This window comes from Oncorhynchus mykiss, chromosome 21 (genome assembly GCF_057628025.1).
Source record: "Oncorhynchus mykiss isolate SJ-2025 chromosome 21, ASM5762802v1, whole genome shotgun sequence".
NCBI classification, from domain to species: Eukaryota; Metazoa; Chordata; class Actinopteri; order Salmoniformes; family Salmonidae; genus Oncorhynchus; species Oncorhynchus mykiss.
This window is the reverse complement of record NC_143042.1, coordinates 55875038-55896495: the sequence shown is the minus strand read 5'-3', so window position 1 is coordinate 55896495 and position 21458 is coordinate 55875038. Positions and strand designations below refer to the sequence as shown.

General features: G+C 47.7%; 1 protein-coding gene across 9 annotated transcripts in view; it reads left to right on the top strand.

The window, feature by feature from the left end:
- LOC110500799 (uncharacterized) overlaps positions 1-21458 on the top strand; it is a 101546-nt gene that overhangs the window by 16998 nt on the left and 63090 nt on the right. For 3 of the 9 annotated variants that reach the window (XM_090213335.1, XM_036958337.2, XM_090213334.1), the window contains exons 2-4: positions 17392-19438; positions 20988-21049; positions 21339-21371. In XM_090213335.1, the coding sequence (XP_090069461.1) occupies positions 17392-19438; positions 20988-21049; positions 21339-21371 (2142 nt within the window). Of the gene's footprint in view, positions 1-13397; positions 14128-17105; positions 19439-20987; positions 21050-21338; positions 21372-21458 lie in introns of those variants that run through there. The other 6 variants (XM_090213338.1, XM_090213336.1, XM_090213339.1 and 3 more) reach the window with 5 other exon arrangements.

Below are 21458 nucleotides of genomic sequence, written 5' to 3'. Positions count from 1 at the left end.
CAGGATCCAGGTGCAGAGGGAGGTGTTTAGTGCCAGGATCCTTAGCTTAGTGATGAGCTTTGAGGGAACTATGATGTTGAACGCTGAGCTGTAGTCAATGAACAGCATTCTCACATAGGTGTTCCTTTTATGATGTGAGCCATGACCAGCCTTTCAAAGCACTTCATGGCTACAATAGGATCCTTTAAACAGTGTGAAACTGAAGGTTTACTACCAAAGACAGACAGCCCTGATTCCAATCATGGAAAATACTGGCAATTGAAAACCTTGTCGTGGTCATTAGATTTACAGCTTTCAAAAATGTACCGGAACAGCTCACAACTCAGCATGTCTACCTACCACTTAGCTCTATAGGTTACAACTCAGCATGTCTACCTACCAGTCAGCTCTATAGGTTACAACTCAGTCTGTCTACCTACCAGTCAGCTTTATAGGTTACAACTCAGCATGTCTACCTACCAGTCAGCTCTATAGGTTACAACTCAGTCTGTCTACCTACCAGTCAGCTTTATAGGTTACAACTCAGCATGTCTACCTACCAGTCAGCTCTATAGGTTACAACTCAGCATGTCTATATACCAGTCAGTTCTATAGGTTACAACTCAGCATGTCTACCTACCAGTCAGCTCTATAGGTTACAACTCAGCATGTCTACCTACCAGTCAGCTCTATAGGTTACAACTCAGCATGTCTACCTACCAGTCAGCTCTATAGGTTACAACTCAGCATGTCTATATACCAGTCAGCTCTATAGGTTACAACTCAGCATGTCTATATACCAGTCAGCTCTATAGGTTACAACTCAGCATGTCTATATACCAGTCAGCTCTATAGGTTACAACTCAGCATGTCTATATACCAGTCAGCTCTATAGGTTACAACTCAGCATGTCTACCTACCAGTCAGCTCTATAGGTTACAACTCAGCATGTCTACATACCAGTCAGCTCTATAGGTTACAACTCAGCATGTCTATATACCAGTCAGCTCTATAGGTTACAACTCAGCATGTCTATATACCAGTCAGCTCTATAGGTTACAACTCAGCATGTCTACCTACCAGTCAGCTCTATAGGTTACAACTCAGCATGTCTATATACCAGTCAGCTCTATAGGTTACAACTCAGCATGTCTACCTACCAGTCAGCTCTATAGGTTACAACTCAGCATGTCTACATACCAGTCAGCTCTATAGGTTACAACTCAGCATGTCTATATACCAGTCAGCTCTATAGGTTACAACTCAGCATGTCTATATACCAGTCAGCTCTATAGGTTACAACTCAGCATGTCTACCTACCAGTCAGCTCTATAGGTTACAACTCAGCATGTCTATATACCAGTCAGCTCTATAGGTTACAACTCAGCATGTCTATATACCAGTCAGCTCTATAGGTTACAACTCAGCATGTCTACCTACCAGTCAGCTCTATAGGTTACAACTCAGCATGTCTACCTACCAGTCAGCTCTATAGGTTACAACTCAGCATGTCTACATACCAGTCAGCTCTATAGGTTACAACTCAGCATGTCTACCTACCAGTCAGCTCTATAGGTTACAACTCAGCATGTCTACCTACCAGTCAGCTCTATAGGTTACAACTCAGCATGTCTACCTACCAGTCAGCTCTATAGGTTACAACTCAGCATGTCTACCTACCAGTCAGCTCTATAAGTTACAACTCAGCATGTCTATATACCAGTCAGTTCTATAGGTTACAACTCAGCACGTCTACCTACCAGTCAGCTCTATAGGTTACAACTCAGCTCTATAGGTTACAACTCAGCATGTCTACATACCAGTCAGCTCTATAGGTTACAACTCAGCATGTCTACCTACCAGTCAGCTCTATAGGTTACAACTCAGCTCTATAGGTTACAACTCAGCATGTCTACATACCAGTCAGCTCTATAGGTTACAACTCAGCATGTCTACCTACCAGTCAGCTCTATAGGTTACAACTCAGCATGTCTACCTACCAGTCAGCTCTATAGGTTACAACTCAGCATGTCTACCTACCAGTCAGCTCTATAGGTTACAACTCAGCATGTCTACCTACCAGTCAGCTCTATAGGTTACAACTCAGCATGTCTATATACCAGTCAGTTCTATAGGTTACAACTCAGCATGTCTACCTACCAGTCAGCTCTATAGGTTACAACTCAGCATGTCTACCTACCAGTCAGCTCTATAGGTTACAACTCAGCATGTCTACCTACCAGTCAGCTCTATAGGTTACAACTCAGCATGTCTACATACCAGTCAGCTCTATAGGTTACAACTCAGCTCTATAGGTTACAACTCAGCATGTCTACCTACCAGTCAGCTCTATAGGTCACAACTCAGCATGTCTATATACCAGTCAGCTCTATTGGTTACAACTCAGCATGTCTACCTACCAGTCAGCTCTATAGGTTACAACTCAGCATGTCTACCTACCAGTCAGCTCTATAGGTCACAACTCAGCTCTATAGGTTACAATTCAGCATGTCTACCTACCAGTCAGCTCTATAAGTTACAACTCAGCATGTCTACCTACCAGTCAGCTCTATAGGTTACAACTCAGCATGTCTATATACCAGTCAGCTCTATAGGTTACAACTCAGCATGTCTACCTACCAGTCAGCTCTATAGGTTACAACTCAGCATGTCTACCTACCAGTCAGCTCTATAGGTTACAACTAAGCATGTCTACCTACCAGTCAGCTCTATAGGTTACAACTCAGCATGTCTACCTACCAGTCAGCTCTATAGGTTACAACTCAGCATGTCTACCTACCAGTCAGCTCTATAGGTTACAACTCAGCATGTCTACCTACCAGTCAGCTCTATAGGTTACAACTCAGGTCTATAGGTTACAACTCAGCATGTCTACATACCAGTCAGCTCTATAGGTTACAACTCAGCATGTCTACATACCAGTCAGCTCTATAGGTTACAACTCAGCATGTCTACCTACCAGTCAGCTCTATAGGTTACAACTCAGGTCTATAGGTTACAACTCAGCATGTCTACCTACCAGTCAGCTCTATAGGTTACAACTCAGCATGTCTACATACCAGTCAGCTCTATAGGTTACAACTCAGCATGTCTACCTACCAGTCAGCTCTATAGGTTACAACTCAGCATGTCTACCTACCAGTCAGCTCCATAGGTTACAACTCAGCATGTCTACATACCAGTCAGCTCTATATGTTACAACTCAGCATGTCTATATACCAGTCAGCTCTATAGGTTACAACTCAGCTCTATAGGTTACAACTCAGCATGTCTACATACCAGTCAGCTCTATAGGTTACAACTCAGCTCTATAGGTTACAACTCAGCATGTCTACATACCAGTCAGCTCTATAGGTTACAACTCAGCATGTCTACTTACCAGTCAGCTCTATAGGTTACAACTCAGGTCTATAGGTTACAACTCAGCATGTCTACCTACCAGTCAGCTCTATAGGTTACAACTCAGCATGTCTACATACCACTCAGCTCTATAGGTTACAACTCAGCATGTCTACCTACCAATCAGCTCTATAGGTTACAACTCAGCTCTATAGGTTACAACTCAGCATGTCTACCTACCAGTCAGCTCTATAGGTTACAACTCAGCATGTCTACCTACCAGTCAGCTCTATAGGTTACAACTCAGCATGTCTACATACCAGTCAGCTCTATAGGTTACAGTGTTCCCTGATGGTTAATTTATCGTTTAGGTTATGTTTTCGGCACGATAGTTAAGAACTCTGGGACTCCAAGGAGCCGAAGTCGTAACCCGACTCCCATGTCATGTGACGAGGGAACTGTCAATCAAACAGGGAAATGCCACTCACTCAGTCTGTGGTGCATTCCAACATAGAGAGAGCTCAAAGTAGAAGTTCTCTAATCACAGGTGTGTGCGTGTGTGTGTGTGTGTGTGTGTGTGTTTGTGTGTGTGTGTGTGTGAATGAGTTCATTGGTATGAGACATAGAGCCTGTGAAAGTCTGACATGGGACAGAGATGACAGCCCAAAATAAAACCCCCACAGGACACCCCCCCCCTCCACCCCCCCACACCCCACCCCACCCCAGTCCAGCTGTCCCAGGGTTGTCTAGTGTAAAGCCTCTGTGGCACGGAGTTAGCCTGCCACTCGTCCCCTGGAGAATCATTTAATCAAAATACTGATTTATATCTGAGAACAATATCTGATAGAGGGATACTATCTAACTCTCTGTGTCCCATTACAATTACAAAAACTGAGGCTGTGTTCCAACACACACAGGGAGTCTGACAACACAGCTGATAGGATGGCTCTCCAACCTCCTATTATAAAACCCAAGGCAATGTTTCAAATGGCACACTATCGTATCGTATTACTGCCACTGCTGAGCCCAAATCACTGCTTCGTCCTAATGAAATAGTATCTAGGAGTCATTATAAATCACTGATTCATCCTAATGAAATAGTATCTAGGAGTCATTATAAATCACTGATTCATCCTAATGAAATAGTATCTAGGAGTCATTATAAATCACTGGTTCATCCTAATGAAATAGTATCTAGGAGTCATTATAAATCACTGCTTCGTCCTAATGAAATAGTATCTAGGAGTCATTATAAATCACTGCTTCGTCCTAACGAAATAGTATCTAGGAGTCATTATAAATCACTGATTCATCCTAATGAAATAGTATCTAGGAGTCATTATAAATCACTGGTTCATCCTAATGAAATAGTATCTAGCAGTCATTATAAATCACTGCTTCTATGTTCGTAGTGTTATATCGTACTGTTTACTGCCTTATAATTAGCTGTTTGCCTGTTTGGATATTGAAGAACATACCTGATTAATAAGAAAGATAGGGGCCTAAAATCTAATATTTAATTAGTGCCGCATGGTTACCTCAGACCTTCTCCTTCAATGATGCCCCAAGGCCCATCGTGATGAATGAATCCTGCTATTTACCTGTTTGGGCAGGTGGGCAGGTGTGTTTTCCTTCTACCAGGATACGTGTCAGTAGGGGAACAGCCATAGCATTCTGACTCCCTTCTATCAACCCCCAGGATACGTGTCAGTAGGGGAACAGCCATAGCATTCTGACTTCCTTCTATCAACCCCCAGGATACGTGTCAGTAGGGGAACAGCCCTAGCATTCTGACTTCCTTCTACCAGGATACGTGTCAGTAGGGGAACAGCCATAGCATTCTGACTCCCTTCTATCAACTCCCAGGATACGTGTCAGTAGGGGAACAGCCATAGCATTCTGACTTCCTTCTATCAACCCCCAGGATACGTGTCAGTAGGGGAACAGCCATAGCATTCTGACTTCCTTCTACCAGGATACGTGTCAGTAGGGGAACAGCCATAGCATTCTGACTTCCATCTATCAACTCCCAGGATACGTGTCAGTAGGGGAACAGCCATAGCATTCTGATTCCCTTCTATCAACTCCCAGGATACGTGTCAGTAGGGGAACAGCCATAGCATTCTGACTTCCTTCTATCAACTCCCAGGATACGTGTCAGTAGGGGAACAGCCATAGCATTCTGATTCCCTTCTATCAACTCCCAGGATACGTGTCAGTAGGGGAACAGCCATAGCATTCTGACTTCCTTCTATCAACCCCCAGGATACGTGTCAGTAGGGGAACAGCCATAGCATTCTGACTTCCTTCTACCAGGATACGTGTCAGTAGGGGAACAGCCATAGCATTCTGACTCCCTTCTATCAACTCCCAGGATACGTGTCAGTAGGGGAACAGCCATAGCATTCTGACTTCCTTCTATAAACCCCCAGGATACGTGTCAGTAGGGGAACAGCCATAGCATTCTGACTTCCTTCTACCAGGATACGTGTCAGTAGGGGAACAGCCATAGCATTCTGACTTCCTTCTATCAACTCCCAGGATACGTGTCAGTAGGGGAACAGCCATAGCATTCTGACTTCCTTCTATCAACTCCCAGGATACGTGTCAGTAGGGGAACAGCCATAGCATTCTGATTCCCTTCTATCAACTCCCAGGATACGTGTCAGTAGGGGAACAGCCATAGCATTCTGATTCCCTTCTATCAACTCCCAGGATACGTGTCAGTAGGGGAACAGCCATAGCATTCTGACTTCCTTCTATCAACCCCCAGGATACATGTCAGTAGGGGAACAGCCATAGCATTCTGACTTCCTTCTACCAGGATACGTGTCAGTAGGGGAACAGCCATAGCATTCTGACTTCCTTCTATCAACTCCCAGGATACGTGTCAGTAGGGGAACAGCCATAGCATTCTGATTCCCTTCTATCAACTCCCAGGATACGTGTCAGTAGGGGAACAGCCATAGCATTCTGACTTCCTTCTATCAACCCCCAGGATACGTGTCAGTAGGGGAACAGCCATAGCATTCTGACTCCCTTCTATCAACTCCCAGGATACGTGTCAGTAGGGGAACAGCCATAGCATTCTGACTTCCTTCTATCAACCCCCAGGATACGTGTCAGTAGGGGAACAGCCATAGCATTCTGACTTCCTTCTACCAGGATACATGTCAGTAGGGGAACAGCCATAGCATTCTGACTTCCTTCTATCAACTCCCAGGATACGTGTCAGTAGGGGAACAGCCATAGCATTCTGATTCCCTTCTATCAACTCCCAGGATACGTGTCAGTAGGGGAACAGCCATAGCATTCTGATTCCCTTCTATCAACCCCCAGGATACGTGTCAGTAGGGGAACAGCCATAGCATTCTGACTTCCTTCTATCAACCCCCAGGATACGTGTCAGTAGGGGAACAGCCATAGCATTCTGACTTCCTTCTACCAGGATACGTGTCAGTAGGGGAACAGCCATAGCATTCTGACTCCCTTCTATCAACTCCCAGGATACGTGTCAGTAGGGGAACAGCCATAGCATTCTGACTTCCTTCTATCAACCCCCAGGATACGTGTCAGTAGGGGAACAGCCATAGCATTCTGACTTCCTTCTATCAACTCCCAGGATACGTGTCAGTAGGGGAACAGCCATAGCATTCTGATTCCCTTCTATCAACTCCCAGGATACGTGTCAGTAGGGGAACAGCCATAGCATTCTGACTTCCTTCTATCAACCCCCAGGATACGTGTCAGTAGGGGAACAGCCATAGCATTCTGACTTTACTTTGTCTCACACACATATTTAGGAGATGCCATTGCTTGTGTACCTAGCTTCAACAGTGCAGTATTATAAAACAATACACAACAACAATACACACAAATCTAACAGTAAAATGATAGAATATAGAAATATAAGTGACGGTGAAAAGATGGCGTTCCTCAGATACAGAAGATACAGAGGAGCTGTAAGTGTAAAACGGCATGTTGTTTTTGTAGTTACAGTGGAAAAGATGTAGATCAAATCAAATGTATTTATAAAGCCCTTCTTACATCAGCTGATCTCTCAAAGTGCTGTACAGAAACCCAGCCTAAAACCCCAAACAGCAAGCAATGCAGGTGTAGAAGCACGGTGGCTAGGAAAAACTCCCTAGAAAGGCCAAAACCTAGGAGGAAACCTAGGGCAATGCAGGTGTAGAAGCACTTGTAGATGTGCTTGGGACTGTGTGCCTGTCGTTTCCCTGTGATGGGGTAGTGGGACTGTGTGCCTGTCGTTTCCCTGTGATGGGGTAGTGGGACTGTGTGCCTGTCGTTTCCCTGTGATGGGGTAGTGGGACGGTGTCCCTGTCGTTTCCCTGTGATGGGGTAGTTGGACTGTGTTCCTGTCATTTCCCTGTGATGGAGGGGTAGTGGGACGGTGTGTCTGTCGTTTCCCTGTGATGGGGTAGTTGGACTGTGTTCCTGTCATTTCCCTGTGATGGAGGGGTAGTGGGACTGTGTGCCTGTTGTTTCCCTGTGATGGAGGGGTAGTGGGACTGTGTGGGTGTCGTTTCCCTGTGATGGGGTAGTGGGACTGTGTGTCTGTCGTTTCCCTGTGATGGGGTAGTGGGACTGTGTGCCTGTCGTTTCCCTGTGATGGGGTAGTGGGACTGTGTGCCTGTCGTTTCCCTGTGATGGAGGGGTAGTGGGACGGTGTCCCTGTCGTTTCCCTGTGATGGGGTAGTTGGACTGTGTTCCTGTCATTTCCCTGTGATGGAGGGGTAGTGGGACGGTGTGTCTGTCGTTTCCCTGTGATGGGGTAGTTGGACTGTGTTCCTGTCATTTCCCTGTGATGGAGGGGTAGTGGGACTGTGTGCCTGTTGTTTCCCTGTGATGGAGGGGTAGTGGGACTGTGTGGGTGTCGTTTCCCTGTGATGGGGTAGTGGGACTGTGTGTCTGTCGTTTCCCTGTGATGGGGTAGTGGGACTGTGTGCCTGTCGTTTCCCTGTGATGGGGTAGTGGGAATGTGTCCCTGTCGTTTCCCTGTGATGGGGTAGTGGGACTGTGTGGGTGTCGTTTCCCTGTGATGGAGAAGTGGGACTGTGTCCCTGTCGTTTCCCTGTGATGGAGAAGTGGGACTGTGTCCCTATCGTTTCCCTGTGATGGGGTAGTGGGACTGTGTGGGTGTCGTTTCCCTGTGATGGAGAAGTGGGACTGTGTCCCTGTCGTTTCCCTGTGATGGAGAAGTGGGACTGTGTCCCTGTCGTTTCCCTGTGATGGGGTAGTGGGACTGTGTGGGTGTCGTTTCCCTGTGATGGAGAAGGGGGACTGTGTCCCTGTGATGGAGGGGTAGTGGGACTGTGTGCCTGTCGTTTCCCTGTGATGGGGTAGTGGGACTGTGTGCCTGTTGTTTCCCTGTGATGGAGGGGTAGTGGGACTGTGTCCCTGTCATTTCCCTGTGATGGGGTAGTGGGACTGTGTGCCTGTCGTTTCCCTGTGATGGGGTAGTGGGACTGTGTCCCTGTCGTTTCCCTGTGATGGGGTAGTGGGACTGTGTCCCTGTCGTTTCCCTGTGATGGGGTAGTGGGACTGTGTGCCTGTCGTTTCCCTGTGATGGAGGGGTAGTGGGACTGTGTGCCTGTCGTTTCCCTGTGATGGGGTAGTGGGACTGTGTCCCTGTCGTTTCCCTGTGATGGGGTAGTGGGACTGTGTCCCTGTCGCTTCCCTGTGATGGGGTAGTGGGACTGTGTCCCTGTCGTTTCCCTGTGATGGGGTAGTGGGACTGTGTGGGTGTCGTTTCCCTGTGATGGAGAAGTGGGACTGTGTCCCTGTCGTTTCCCTGTGATGGGGTAGTGGGACTGTGTGGGTGTCGTTTCCCTGTGATGGAGAAGTGGGACTGTGTCCCTGTCGTTTCCCTGTGATGGGGTAGTGGGACTGTGTGCCTGTCGTTTCCCTGTGATGGAGAAGTGGGACTGTGTGGGTGTCGTTTCCCTGTGATGGAGAAGTGGGACTGTGTGGGTGTCGTTTCCCTGTGATGGAGAAGTGGGACTGTGTGCCTGTCGTTTCCCTGTGATGGAGAAGTGGGACTGTGTGGGTGTCGTTTCCCTGTGATGGAGAAGTGGGACTGTGTCCCTGTCGTTTCCCTGTGATGGGGTAGTGGGACTGTGTGCCTGTCGTTTCCCTGTGATGGAGAAGTGGGACTGTGTGGGTGTCGTTTCCCTGTGATGGAGAAGTGGGACTGTGTCCCTGTGATGGAGAAGTGGGACTGTGTGCCTGTCGTTTCCCTGTGATGGGGTAGTGGGACTGTGTCCCTGTGATGGAGAAGTGGGACTGTGTGCCTGTCGTTTCCCTGTGATGGGGTAGTGGGACTGTGTTCCTGTTGTTTCCCTGTGATGGGGTAGTGGGACTGTGTGCCTGTTGTTTCCCTGTGATGGGGTAGTGGGACTGTGTGCCTGTTGTTTCCCTGTGATGGGGTAGTGGGACTGTGTCCCTGTCGTTTCCCTGTGATGGGGTAATGGGACTGTGTTCCTGTGGTTTCCCTGTGATGGGGTAGTGGGACTGTGTCCCTGTCGTTTCCCTGTGATGGGGTAGTGGGACTGTGTGCCTGTCGTTTCCCTGTGATGGGGTAGTGGGACTGTGTCCCTGTCGTTTCCCTGTGATGGGGTAGTGGGACTGTGTGCCTGTTGTTTCCCTGTGATGGGGTAGTGGGACTGTGTGCCTGTTGTTTCCCTGTGATGGGGTAGTGGGACTGTGTCCCTGTCGTTTCCCTGTGATGGGGTAGTGGGACTGTGTGCCTGTCGTTTCCCTGTGATGGGGTAGTGGGACTGTGTGCCTGTCGTTTCCCTGTGATGGGGTAGTGGGACTGTGTGCCTGTCGTTTCCCTGTGATGGAGGGGTAGTGGGACTGTGTCCCTGTGATGGGGTAGTGGGACTGTGTGCCTGTCGTTTCCCTGTGATGGGGTAGTGGGACTGTGTGCCTGTCGTTTCCCTGTGATGGAGGGGTAGTGGGACTGTGTCCCTGTGATGGGGTAGTGGGACTGTGTGCCTGTCGTTTCCCTGTGATGGACTAGTGGGACTGTGTCCCTGTCGTTTCCCTGTGATGGAGGGGTAGTGGGACTGTGTGCCTGTCGTTTCCCTGTGATGGGGTAGTGGGACTGTGTCCCTGTCGTTTCCCTGTGATGGGGTAGTGGGACTGTGTCCCTGTCGTTTCCCTGTGATGGAGGGGTAGTGGGACTGTGTGCCTGTCATTTCCCTGTGATGGGGTAGTGGGACTGTGTCCCTGTCGTTTCCCTGTGATGGAGGGGTAGTGGGACTGTGTCCCTGTCGTTTCCCTGTGATGGGGTAGTGGGACTGTGTCCCTGTCGTTTCCCTGTGATGGGGTAGTGGGACTGTGTGCCTGTCGTTTCCCTGTGATGGGGTAGTGGGACTGTGTGCCTGTTGTTTCCCTGTGATGGAGTAGTGGGACTGTGTCCCTGTCGTTTCCCTGTGATGGGGTAGTGGGACTGTGTGTCTGTCGTTTCTCTGTGATGGGGTAGTGGGACTGTGTCCCTGTCGTTTCCCTGTGATGGGGTAGTTGGACTGTGTCCCTGTTGTTTCCCTGTGATGGGGTAGTGGGACTGTGTCCCTGTCGTTTCCCTGTGATGGGGTAGTGGGACTGTGTCCCTGTCGTTTCCCTGTGATGGGGTAGTGGGACTGTGTCCCTGTTGTTTCCCTGTGATGGAGGGGTAGTGGGACTGTGTGCCTGTTGTTTCCCTGTGATGGGGTAGTGGGACTGTGTCCCTGTCGTTTCCCTGTGATGGGGTAGTGGGACTGTGTCCCTGTCGTTTCCCTGTGATGGAGGGGTAGTGGGACTGTGTCCCTGTCGTTTCCCTGTGATGGGGTAGTGGGACTGTGTCCCTGTCGTTTCCCTGTGATGGAGTAGTGGGACTGTGTCCCTGTCGTTTCCCTGTGATGGGGTAGTGGGACTGTGTCCCTGTCGTTTCCCTGTGATGGGGTAGTGGGACTGTGTGCCTGTTGTTTCCCTGTGATGGGGTAGTGGGACTGTGTCCCTGTCGTTTCCCTGTGATGGGGTAGTGGGACTGTGTCCCTGTCGTTTCCCTGTGATGGGGTAGTGGGACTGTGTGCCTGTCGTTTCCCTGTGATGGGGTAGTTGGACTGTGTCCCTGTCGTTTCCCTGTGATGGAGGGGTAGTGGGACTGTGTCCCTGTCGTTTCCCTGTGATGGGGTAGTGGGACTGTGTCCCTGTCGTTTCCCTGTGATGGGGTAGTGGGACTGTGTCCCTGTCGTTTCCCTGTGATGGGGTAGTGGGACTGTGTCCCTGTCGTTTCCCTGTGATGGAGTAGTGGGACTGTGTCCCTGTCGTTTCCCTGTGATGGGGTAGTGGGACTGTGTCCCTGTCGTTTCCCTGTGATGGGGTAGTGGGACTGTGTCCCTGTCGTTTCCCTGTGATGGGGTAGTGGGACTGTGTCCCTGTCGTTTCCCTGTGATGGGGTAGTGGGACTGTGTCCCTGTCGTTTCCCTGTGATGGGGTAGTGGGACTGTGTCCCTGTCGTTTCCCTGTGATGGAGTAGTGGGACTGTGCCTGTCGTTTCCCTGTGATGGGGTAGTGGGACTGTGCCTGTTGTTTCCCTGTGATGGGGTAGTGGGACTGTGTCCCTGTCGTTTCCCTGTGATGGAGGGGTAGTGGGACTGTGTCCCTGTCGTTTCCCTGTGATGGAGGGGTAGTGGGACTGTGTCCCTGTCGTTTCCCTGTGATGGAGGGGTAGTGGGACTGTGTCCCTGTGATGGAGGGGTAGTGGGACTGTGCCCCTGTTGTTTCCCTGTGATGGGGTAGTGGGACTGTGTCCCTGTCGTTTCCCTGTGATGGAGGGGTAGTGGGACTGTGTCCCTGTCGTTTCCCTGTGATGGGGTAGTGGGACTGTGTGCCTGTCGTTTCACCGTGATGGAGGGGTAGTTGGACTGTGTCCCTGTCGTTTCCCTGTGATGGGGTAGTGGGACTGTCCCTGTCGTTTCCCTGTGATGGGGTAGTGGGACTGTGTGCCTGTCGTTTCCCTGTGATGGGGTAGTGGGACTGTGTGCCTGTTGTTTCCCTGTGATGGGGTAGTGGGACTGTGTGCCTGTCGTTTCCCTGTGATGGGGTAGTGGGACTGTGTCCCTGTCGTTTCCCTGTGATGGGGTAGTGGGACTGTGTGCCTGTCATTTCACTGTGATGGGGTAGTGGGACTGTGTCCCTGTCGTTTCCCTGTGATGGACGGGTAGTGGGACTGTGTGCCTGTCATTTCCCTGTGATGGGGTAGTGGGACGGTGCCTGTCGTTTCCCTGTGATGGGGTAGTGGGACTGTGTCCCTGTCGTTTCCCTGTGATGGGGTAGTGGGACTGTGTCCCTGTCGTTTCCCTGTGATGGACGGGTAGTGGGACTGTGTCCCTGTCGTTTCCCTGTGATGGGGTAGTGGGACTGTGTGCCTGTCGTTTCCCTGTGATGGGGTAGTGGGACTGTGTCCCTGTCGTTTCCCTGTGATGGACGGGTAGTGGGACTGTGCCTATCCTTCTCCTCCTGCCACATCTCTCCATCCTTCTCCTCCTGCCACATCTCTCCATCCTTCTCCTCCTGCCACATCTCTCCATCCTTCTCCACCTGCCACATCTCTCCATCCTTCTCCTCCTGCCACATATCTCCATCCTTCTCCTCCTGCCACATCTCTCCATCCTTCTCTTCCTGCCACATCTCTCCATCCTTCTCCTCCTGCCACATCTCTCCATCCTTCTCCTCCTGCCACATCTCTCCATCCTTCTCCTCCTGCCTCATCTCTATTCATATCTCCATGTCTGGTGGAATACTCAACAGTGGTGCTGATTTGAACCTGGGTCCCTCCTGCATGCATTAAAACAGTGTCAGCCCTATGACCTCAAGCCTATAACATTAGCTTGAGGAGCTAACACATAATTTATAACTTGGTCAGTTGCTTAACTGTGAATGTTATGCAGTAGGGCTAGAGTTCCCCCATCTGGTGAAAAAATGTTCATGCAATGTCTTTCTATCTACAGCTCTGTTTTCATTTGGTCGGGTCTGTGTGTTGTGGGAGGAGTGAAATAAACTAAAGAGCACATCGGTTTAACTTCGTTTTACCACAGAGAGAACATATGGTAGTGAGAGGAAGCCAAGTGGCCGGGAGTGGGAGGTGGAACGTGATGGATTTTGGCTGACATTTGGCTAATTTTCTCATCGATTAAACATTTAATCTCAATACAGTTTTCTGTCAACCAAAACTAGAATATGTTACGAACAGAGTGGACTAAGTTTTGTAGACACTGCCTTTTGCCAAAGGTGTAAAAAAAAAGAAAAGTGCGTTGTTTAGGAGTGAAAATGGGAATCGAGTTATTGCACATGCGCAGTTCATAGTAAGCGTTCCCTAACGGAAATATGCAAACTTCTGCTTAGAACACGCCAATAGGTTCTCGCTAGTTTATGCTTGGCTCCGCCCACTATGACTCGTTTGGAAACGACAGGCTGTGGTCTATCTTGGTTTATGTTATAAAAAAATTATCATCTTTGGTCAAGCGTCCGGGAGCCGCCGGAAAAGAGAGAAATTCAGTAAACTAGGAGATATCTACATAGAAAACAAACGAAAAAATAAGGAAAGGTATGTCACAAAAACATATTTCAGATGACAGAAGAGATTTTGTTGTTCATATCTTTGATTTTAAAACGGACAACACCGTCCGTCTGGAAGTAGAAACTGTCGGTTTGGCCTCTGCGAAACAGGAAATCCAACATGGCGGGCTGATTGTTTGCGGAAAGTTGAAGCAGCAAAGCCAAGTAACTAGTTAAACCTTCACAGCCTAGTCAACAACCAATGTTGTGGTTTTTCCTGTGAAAATCTGTATAATACATTACATATTTGGTGAAGGGCCCAATATCTTTGGATGTAGCACGTGCACATGATTGTTTGGCTAGCAATGCTAATCGGCTAACTGTTTGTTAGCCTGTGAAACGCATAACACTACTAACGTGAGTTACTTCATTTCTGTTAGTGAAGTTCTACACATTAGCAGAATTGTTCTTGTTTGTGAATTTGCATGGCTATCGATTCTGAATTTGTGTTGTGAAAGGCATTTTGCAAGTTGTACCACTAGCTAGTTGGTTAGCTGGTTGTCTCGCCGCCAGCTGATGACTAATGATTTTCAGCCAGTTGAGGACACGGCCATCCGCTCTTTTTTTCCCCCAAGAAGCATATGGCGTTTTTAAAAGATACGACTTTTAGGTCCAGTTTTTAAAAAAAAATATATTTCTTTTGAATTTGATTCGATTTGTTGTTTTAGATAACATCTCCAACCAACGTTATTGCTTGCAGGTGAACATTTGTTAAAAAATAAGCAGGCTACAGCTACAAACGATTGTTCTGTAAGGGGAAGTGTTAAGAGCCCCGACACTTAGTCTGAACGTTACGCCTTGATCTGACCGACATCAATGCTGCGTAATACATTCTGCAGTCAAACTTTTTTCATTATACAATCCAAAATGTTTTGGATGTGTGTAGCAGAAATTCGATATTCACCATTTTCTACTGTTTCTTTAAGTCTACGCTATGGATAAATCCAACGTATGCATCACAACGAACTGCCTCTGCAATGCAATGCTGCTGAGTTCCATTGGAAGTGAATGTACATCTGGTGTACCATGACACCTTGTGCACGCCGGTTGCTTTAAAACCTCTTAAGGATCCGCCCCTTAATTTTTTTTTGCTGAAATGACCTACCTAACGGACTGACTACATCGCTAGCTTTTGTGTGTGCAAGCGTTGCAAAGTAAATGTAGAAATCTATATTATTCAATTATTGCACTCGCACTGCTTGCGCGCCATCATCTGGTTGTGATACAGTCGCCTTCTGCTACTACTTCCGTTCTGCAGCGTACGGTCGGCCGCGTTCGATATTTCCAACGTAGGGTACCACACAGAAACGCAACTGCCTCTGCAACGCAACGCTGCAAGGCGAACGCAACGTTACGTTGGAAACAAATGTAATTCTGGTGACGCCAAAAATGCGATGTCGGTGTGTTCGACAGCGTATGTCAAGTTCAGTGGTAACTTGTGTTCGCGGTGTGTTCTTCTAAAAACCTAAAGGTTAAATTTAATAAATCAACCTTTTTGTATTTAGATTTAGGGTAACCCACACGGCCATGTTTCCATGTTCACGGAAGACTGTCCGAAAACACGTGTGTAAATGTGTTGTTGCTGTCTACAACTGGGATGAAACAGGTTAAATCATTATTATTCTATTTGTTAAATTATTTGGATGTGAGATTTATGTTTCTAGAATCGTACCGGCAATTTTGATAATTCTATTTATTGTTTAGGTGGATTATTTTGTCTCATTTGGCTCCTGGAACCAATGAACCTTTTAAACAGAACATGTAAGGTTCTTGAACTATAAGGACTAAAGTTAGGCCCCGTTCGTCCAGCATTGGGCTTAATAATAATAAATACAATGTTTCTCGCTAATAGATGTTGCTTTATTTTATCAAGATTATAGGCTTCGTTCCACTGCAACATTGTAGAATTTTGTATTAACATAGTAAAATGTATTTATATATTGTATTTATATATACTTTATATATATTACTTTAGCTGAATCTGATCCGCCAACTGTTACTTTAGCTGAATCTGATCCGCCAACTGTTACTTTAGCTGAATCTGATCCGCCAACTGTTACTTTAGCTGAATCTGATCCGCCAACTGTTACTTTAGCTGAATCTGATCCGCCAACTGTTACTTTAGCTGAATCTGATCCGCCAACTGTTACTTTAGCTGAATCTGATCCGCCAACTGTTACTTTAGCTGAATCTGATCCGCCAACTGTTACTTTAGCTGAATCTGATCCGCCAACTGTTACTTTAGCTGAATCTGATCCGCCAACTGTTACTTTAGCTGAATCTGATCCGCCAACTGTTACTTTAGCTGAATCTGATCCGCCAACTGTTACTTCAGCTAAATCTGATCCACAACTGTTACTTCAGCTGAATCTGATCCGCCAACTGTTACTTCAGCTGAATCTGATCCACAACTGTTACTTTAGCTGAATCTGATCCACAACTGTTACTTTAGCTGAATCTGATCCACAACTGTTACTTCAGCTGAATCTGATCCGCCAACTGTTACTTTAGCTGAATCTGATCCGCAACTGTTACTTCAGCTAAATCTGATCCGCAACTGTTACTTCAGCTGAATCTGATCCACAACTGTTACTTTAGCTGAATCTGATCCGCCAACTGTTACTTTAGCTGAATCTGATCCGCCAACTGTTACTTTAGCTGAATCTGATCCGCCAACTGTTACTTCAGCTGAATCTGATCCACAACTGTTACTTTAGCTGAATCTGATCCGCCAACTGTTACTTTAGCTGAATCTGATCCACAACTGTTACTTTAGCTGAATCTGATCCGCCAACTGTTACTTTAGCTGAATCTGATCCGCCAACTGTTACTTTAGCTGAATCTGATCCGCCAACTGTTACTTTAGCTACAGTAGTATTTGATACAAGCCCTGTTTTGAATTTCTGAATTGACTGTCTTTGTTTATCCTTTCCTTTTTGGTCAATGTCGCTATTATAGTATATTATAAATTGTTGTACATGACATGAAGTATCAATATCAGTTGTTGTTAATGTCTAATCTTTGTTAGAAAGCTGTTCACCTTCTTTCAAATTTCACTAAAACTGTGTGTTAAGTTTGTATGTTTTTACAATGACCACCTATCCCCCCCCCCTTCCTGTCTGTTCCCTGTTTGCTTTCTCCAGTGAAGACACATGAACAATCCTCTGCTCTGTCTAGACCTAACCAACAGAAACCCGATGTTCTAGAAGTTGTGCTAGAACAGTTTGACCTGGATCGGAACTGATTTTGAAAGTGCTTGTGTGAAACAAAATGGAAACTGACCAAACTGATCAATCCCTTTAAAAAGCCAGTCTTGTGTTCCAGTTTGATTACTACTGTCTATAGCCCTGTCACAGGACGAGCCAGAGAGAAGACCAACCAATAATCCTCCTCCTCCTCTGTGTCTTTCTCCTCTCCCAACTCTTTCAGCTTTGCGTTGCTATTGGAGCGTTGTGCTGCTCCCCTTTCGAGCCCGCTGAGTCTGATTGGAGGGCTGGGAGTTGGAATCCCGCCCCCGCAGCGCCTCTTATGCCACTCCTCCCTGCTTCTGGCCCAGCTCAAAGCACAGCTCGCCATCAATCAGCTCGTTGCCGCGGGAAACATCGCCAACGCCGTTACCTGCGCCAACCATCCACTACCCTCCCCTCACCCCCATCCTCCTCTTGCCCTCTTCCTCAACCTCTTGAAAGCGGCATCCACCACCAATAACATGTACCATCCCCTATATAAGCCGTTAGGGGGTCAGTACTCTTCACAAGCCCAGAGAACACCAGCTCAGATGGGGCGGTATGGACTCACACAAGCCCAGTCCGGGATGGACCCTCTGTTGGCCTCACGCCTGGGTCTGGGCCCTGTCTCTGCTGGTGGTTCCTCTGGTTTTTCCAGCCAGGGGGGCATGATGTCCTCGATGGGGTACAACCTGGGGCAGAGATCAACCGGGATGACCCCGGAGTTGGAGATAGACCACCACATCCGCTGGGCCAGAGAGGACGTGAGACTGCTCAGCCAGATGGTGCAGCAGAAACAGAACCAGCAGACCCAAATGAATCTTCGCCTGAATCGCAACCCCGGGGATGACCTTTCGTCTAGGGTAGGGATGGGTAGCTACACCTCTGGCCGGTCCTGCAGCGACCAGCAGAGCTCCATGGCCTCCTGGTCTGGCCACGTGACCCAGTCTGCTTCCTCTAAGCTCTTCTCCTCCCCCCTCTCTCAGTCGTCCCCTTCCACCTCCCAGATGTACCAAAGCCAAACCTCTGGGTTTGGTGGTGCGGGAGAGCCGGGACCCACCTCAATGGGTTCTGAGGCGCCCCTGAGTGTCTCCGCCTCGTCTGGCACCGATCCTCCAGCCCGGTACACACCAGAGTCCGCCAGCAACATCCTGGCGAGTTTTGGCTTGTCCAACGAGGACTTGGAGCTCCTGAGCCACTATCCAGACGATCAGCTGACCCCAGACAACCTGCCCTTCATCCTCAGAGACATCTGCATCCGTAAGGCCAATAGAAACATGGATGTGGACCATCGGCATGACAACAGACCCAGCCCGGGGACGGACCACTTAGGTGGAGGACGGAGCAAAGTTATCGATTATGGAAGTACTGATGCTTCTAAATACGACAGTTATGACAATATTCGATCCAATAGTTACGGCGGACAAGATCCGCTCCCGAAAGAGTCGATGAAATACGCTGTCGGAGACTCTCCAAGTGGGCACACCGGGACACCGTACGGCACTGTTGGAAGATCCATGACCTCAGGCCTTCCCGAGCAACAGCAGATTTGCAGCGCTGCAGTCCAGAGTTATATCTCTCTCCCCAAGAGTGACAACGACACTCGTATCGGTCTTCCTCCGCCTTCCAGCCTAACCCAAAAGACCCTCAAAACCCACGACTTATCTAAAGCGGCACCCAAACCTATGAACATCCCTGTCCACGGCGGAGACCAAGGACTCGACCGACTCCTCTCATCTCAGAATCGAGGCACTGCTCGAGGCCAGGTTCAGCCTCGGTCCGACCTGGTGGTTCTTAGTGGTGGAGTTGGAGGAGATGCAAGACTCAAGATCGGAGGTATCCCAGTGGGGATTCCTCCCCCCACGCCACCCCTCATGTGGCCTCCCCTATTCCCCGTAATGAATCCGTCGGTTCCCCCTCCCGGTCACGTTCCGGTGACTTGTCCGCCTCCCCTGATGGGTCCGCCTCCCCTGGTGGGTCCGCCTCCCCTGGTGGGTCCGCCTCCCCGGATGGGTCCGCCTCCCCGGATGGGTCCGCCTCCCCTGGTGGGTCCGCCTCCCCGGGTGGGTCCGCCTCCCCGGGTGGGTCCGCCTCCGTCGATGTTCCAGCAGATCAACATCCCACCCCCAACGTTGATGATGCCGACGAGGTTGCCGGCTCCGACCACGATGAGCGATTACTCCGCAGCTTCTCCCAGAATCTTTCCTCATACCTGTTCTCTCTGTAACGTAGAATGTGCCCAGCTAAAGGTGAGTTTTTCGTCATACTATAACCTGAGTTTTTTGTCATACTGTCTTGACCAGACCTGGGTTGAGATACCATTTCAAATACTTTGAGTGTTTTTTCTCTAGCCCAAGGGGCTGTTCAATCCTGGTCCTCGAAGGCCCGAAACACAACATTTTGTTTTTGCTTCTACCTGGTATCCCGGGTCTGAATCAGTCCCAGATAATTAAACGGGTGTTTTGGCCCTCCGATGACATCCCTGCTCCAGCCTGCCTTGATTGCAGTTTCAGGAGTTTAATCAAAGCAAATTAAAAATGATTTGTAATGTCAAATGGTATGTGAACCCAGGTCTTGGACCCCCTTCGTACTGACTTTTTTGGTTTTGTGTAACTTTGAAACTCTTTGAACCTCATGTTGTATCTCAAGACTTCTCTCGTTGAATGTGTTTCCATTTTGTTAATTCAAAAAACCTAAGTCTAGCTATGATGCGATTATCACTCGTTGACCCCTGACCCCCCCCCCCCACAATGCACGGTGAGTTGAGATGTACTAAAACAGATGGAAATAATGTGAAAATGCTTTTTAGACTAAAATATTAGCGAATTGCTTGCGTGTACTCGAGGAATATGTAAACATTAAATCCTGGACAGCATTCAACATTATATTGTAATTATTATATGTCATGAGATTTCTTTTTATTTTTTATAGATCTTTTTTTTTTAAATATTGTAATTGTATTTGTATATAAATGCCTTGTTGACTTTATAAGACATTGAGTTTAATGTGTGACTTTCGATGACCATGATTTGCCCGAGGCAGACGGGTGTTTTCAAGATTTTTTTTGACTCTGTATAAACAGTTACCCTCGTTCTATCAATAGGCCTTTACCGTGGTCAATTAATGAATGATTTAGCTAACTATGCCACATGTATCTATCTCTCTATATCTCTAGATCTATCGATATCTATATCTATCTCTATGTATCTATATATCTATATCTATCCATATCTCTATATCTATCTCTATCTATCTATATCTCTCTATATATATATATCTCTATATCTATATCTCTCTATATATCTCTATCTATCCATATCTCTATCTCTATATATCTCTATCTCACTCGAACCCCTGGATATACCATATCCCCTATGTCATTACACAGTATAAACCAATGACAGTAACTCTCACCACATACTCCTCTACTAACTTTTCAGCCAATTTATTTAGTTACTTTGTTAATAGTTTTTTTGGGGGGGGGGAGAAGATGGCTGCCGAGAGAATCCAATCTACAGAGAAGATTCCAGATGCTGCTTTTCCCATCAGACTTTCCCCCCAACAGACTCTTGCCGTACCTACCTAGTGTTGTTCTTGGTAGAACAGGCAGCGTGTGTAACTAGGCTATTTGTGTAGTATAGCATTTTTAACTAACTCCTGCTATGTAAAGCAGAGAAATTTGACTTTTTTTGCACTAGCTGCAAGGTGGGAAACCAAACTGATATTGAAAGGACTTGTTTGAGGGCGACGCGGTGGAGACTGACTCAGACTGACTGTCGTCTCTGTTTTGACCAACAGAACTGGATTGAGCATCAAAACACCAGCCTCCACATCGACAACTGCCGGCTGCTCAGGAAATTGTGGGTTATGTCTCCTGTCTTTAAAAAATATATATATAATGTCTGCCTGGCTCTTTCTAAATTTAGTATTTTCCTCGTGTCCTCTCCCCTCATCTCCTCCTCTAAGTCCATTGGAGGAGAAAGTCCTAGAGTGGAGGGACTCGATAGCTTCTCCTCCAATACAGCTGAGAAAGGAGGTCGAGGGAAATAGGATGCGAGGGAATCGCAGAAAGGCGAATTGATATCTATTGATCCCAACGATCGCCATCACGTTGTACATTTATGCTAATCCCCTTTCCCCTTCTTCCAGGTATCCTGACTGGAACGGGGAAACTGTGTCAAGGTGAGGAAGTTTTCTGTACTCGGTTATACAGTAGAAGGGATCCCTCTGAAGGTCATCGCTGACTCAGTTCTTAGCTTACATTTTAAA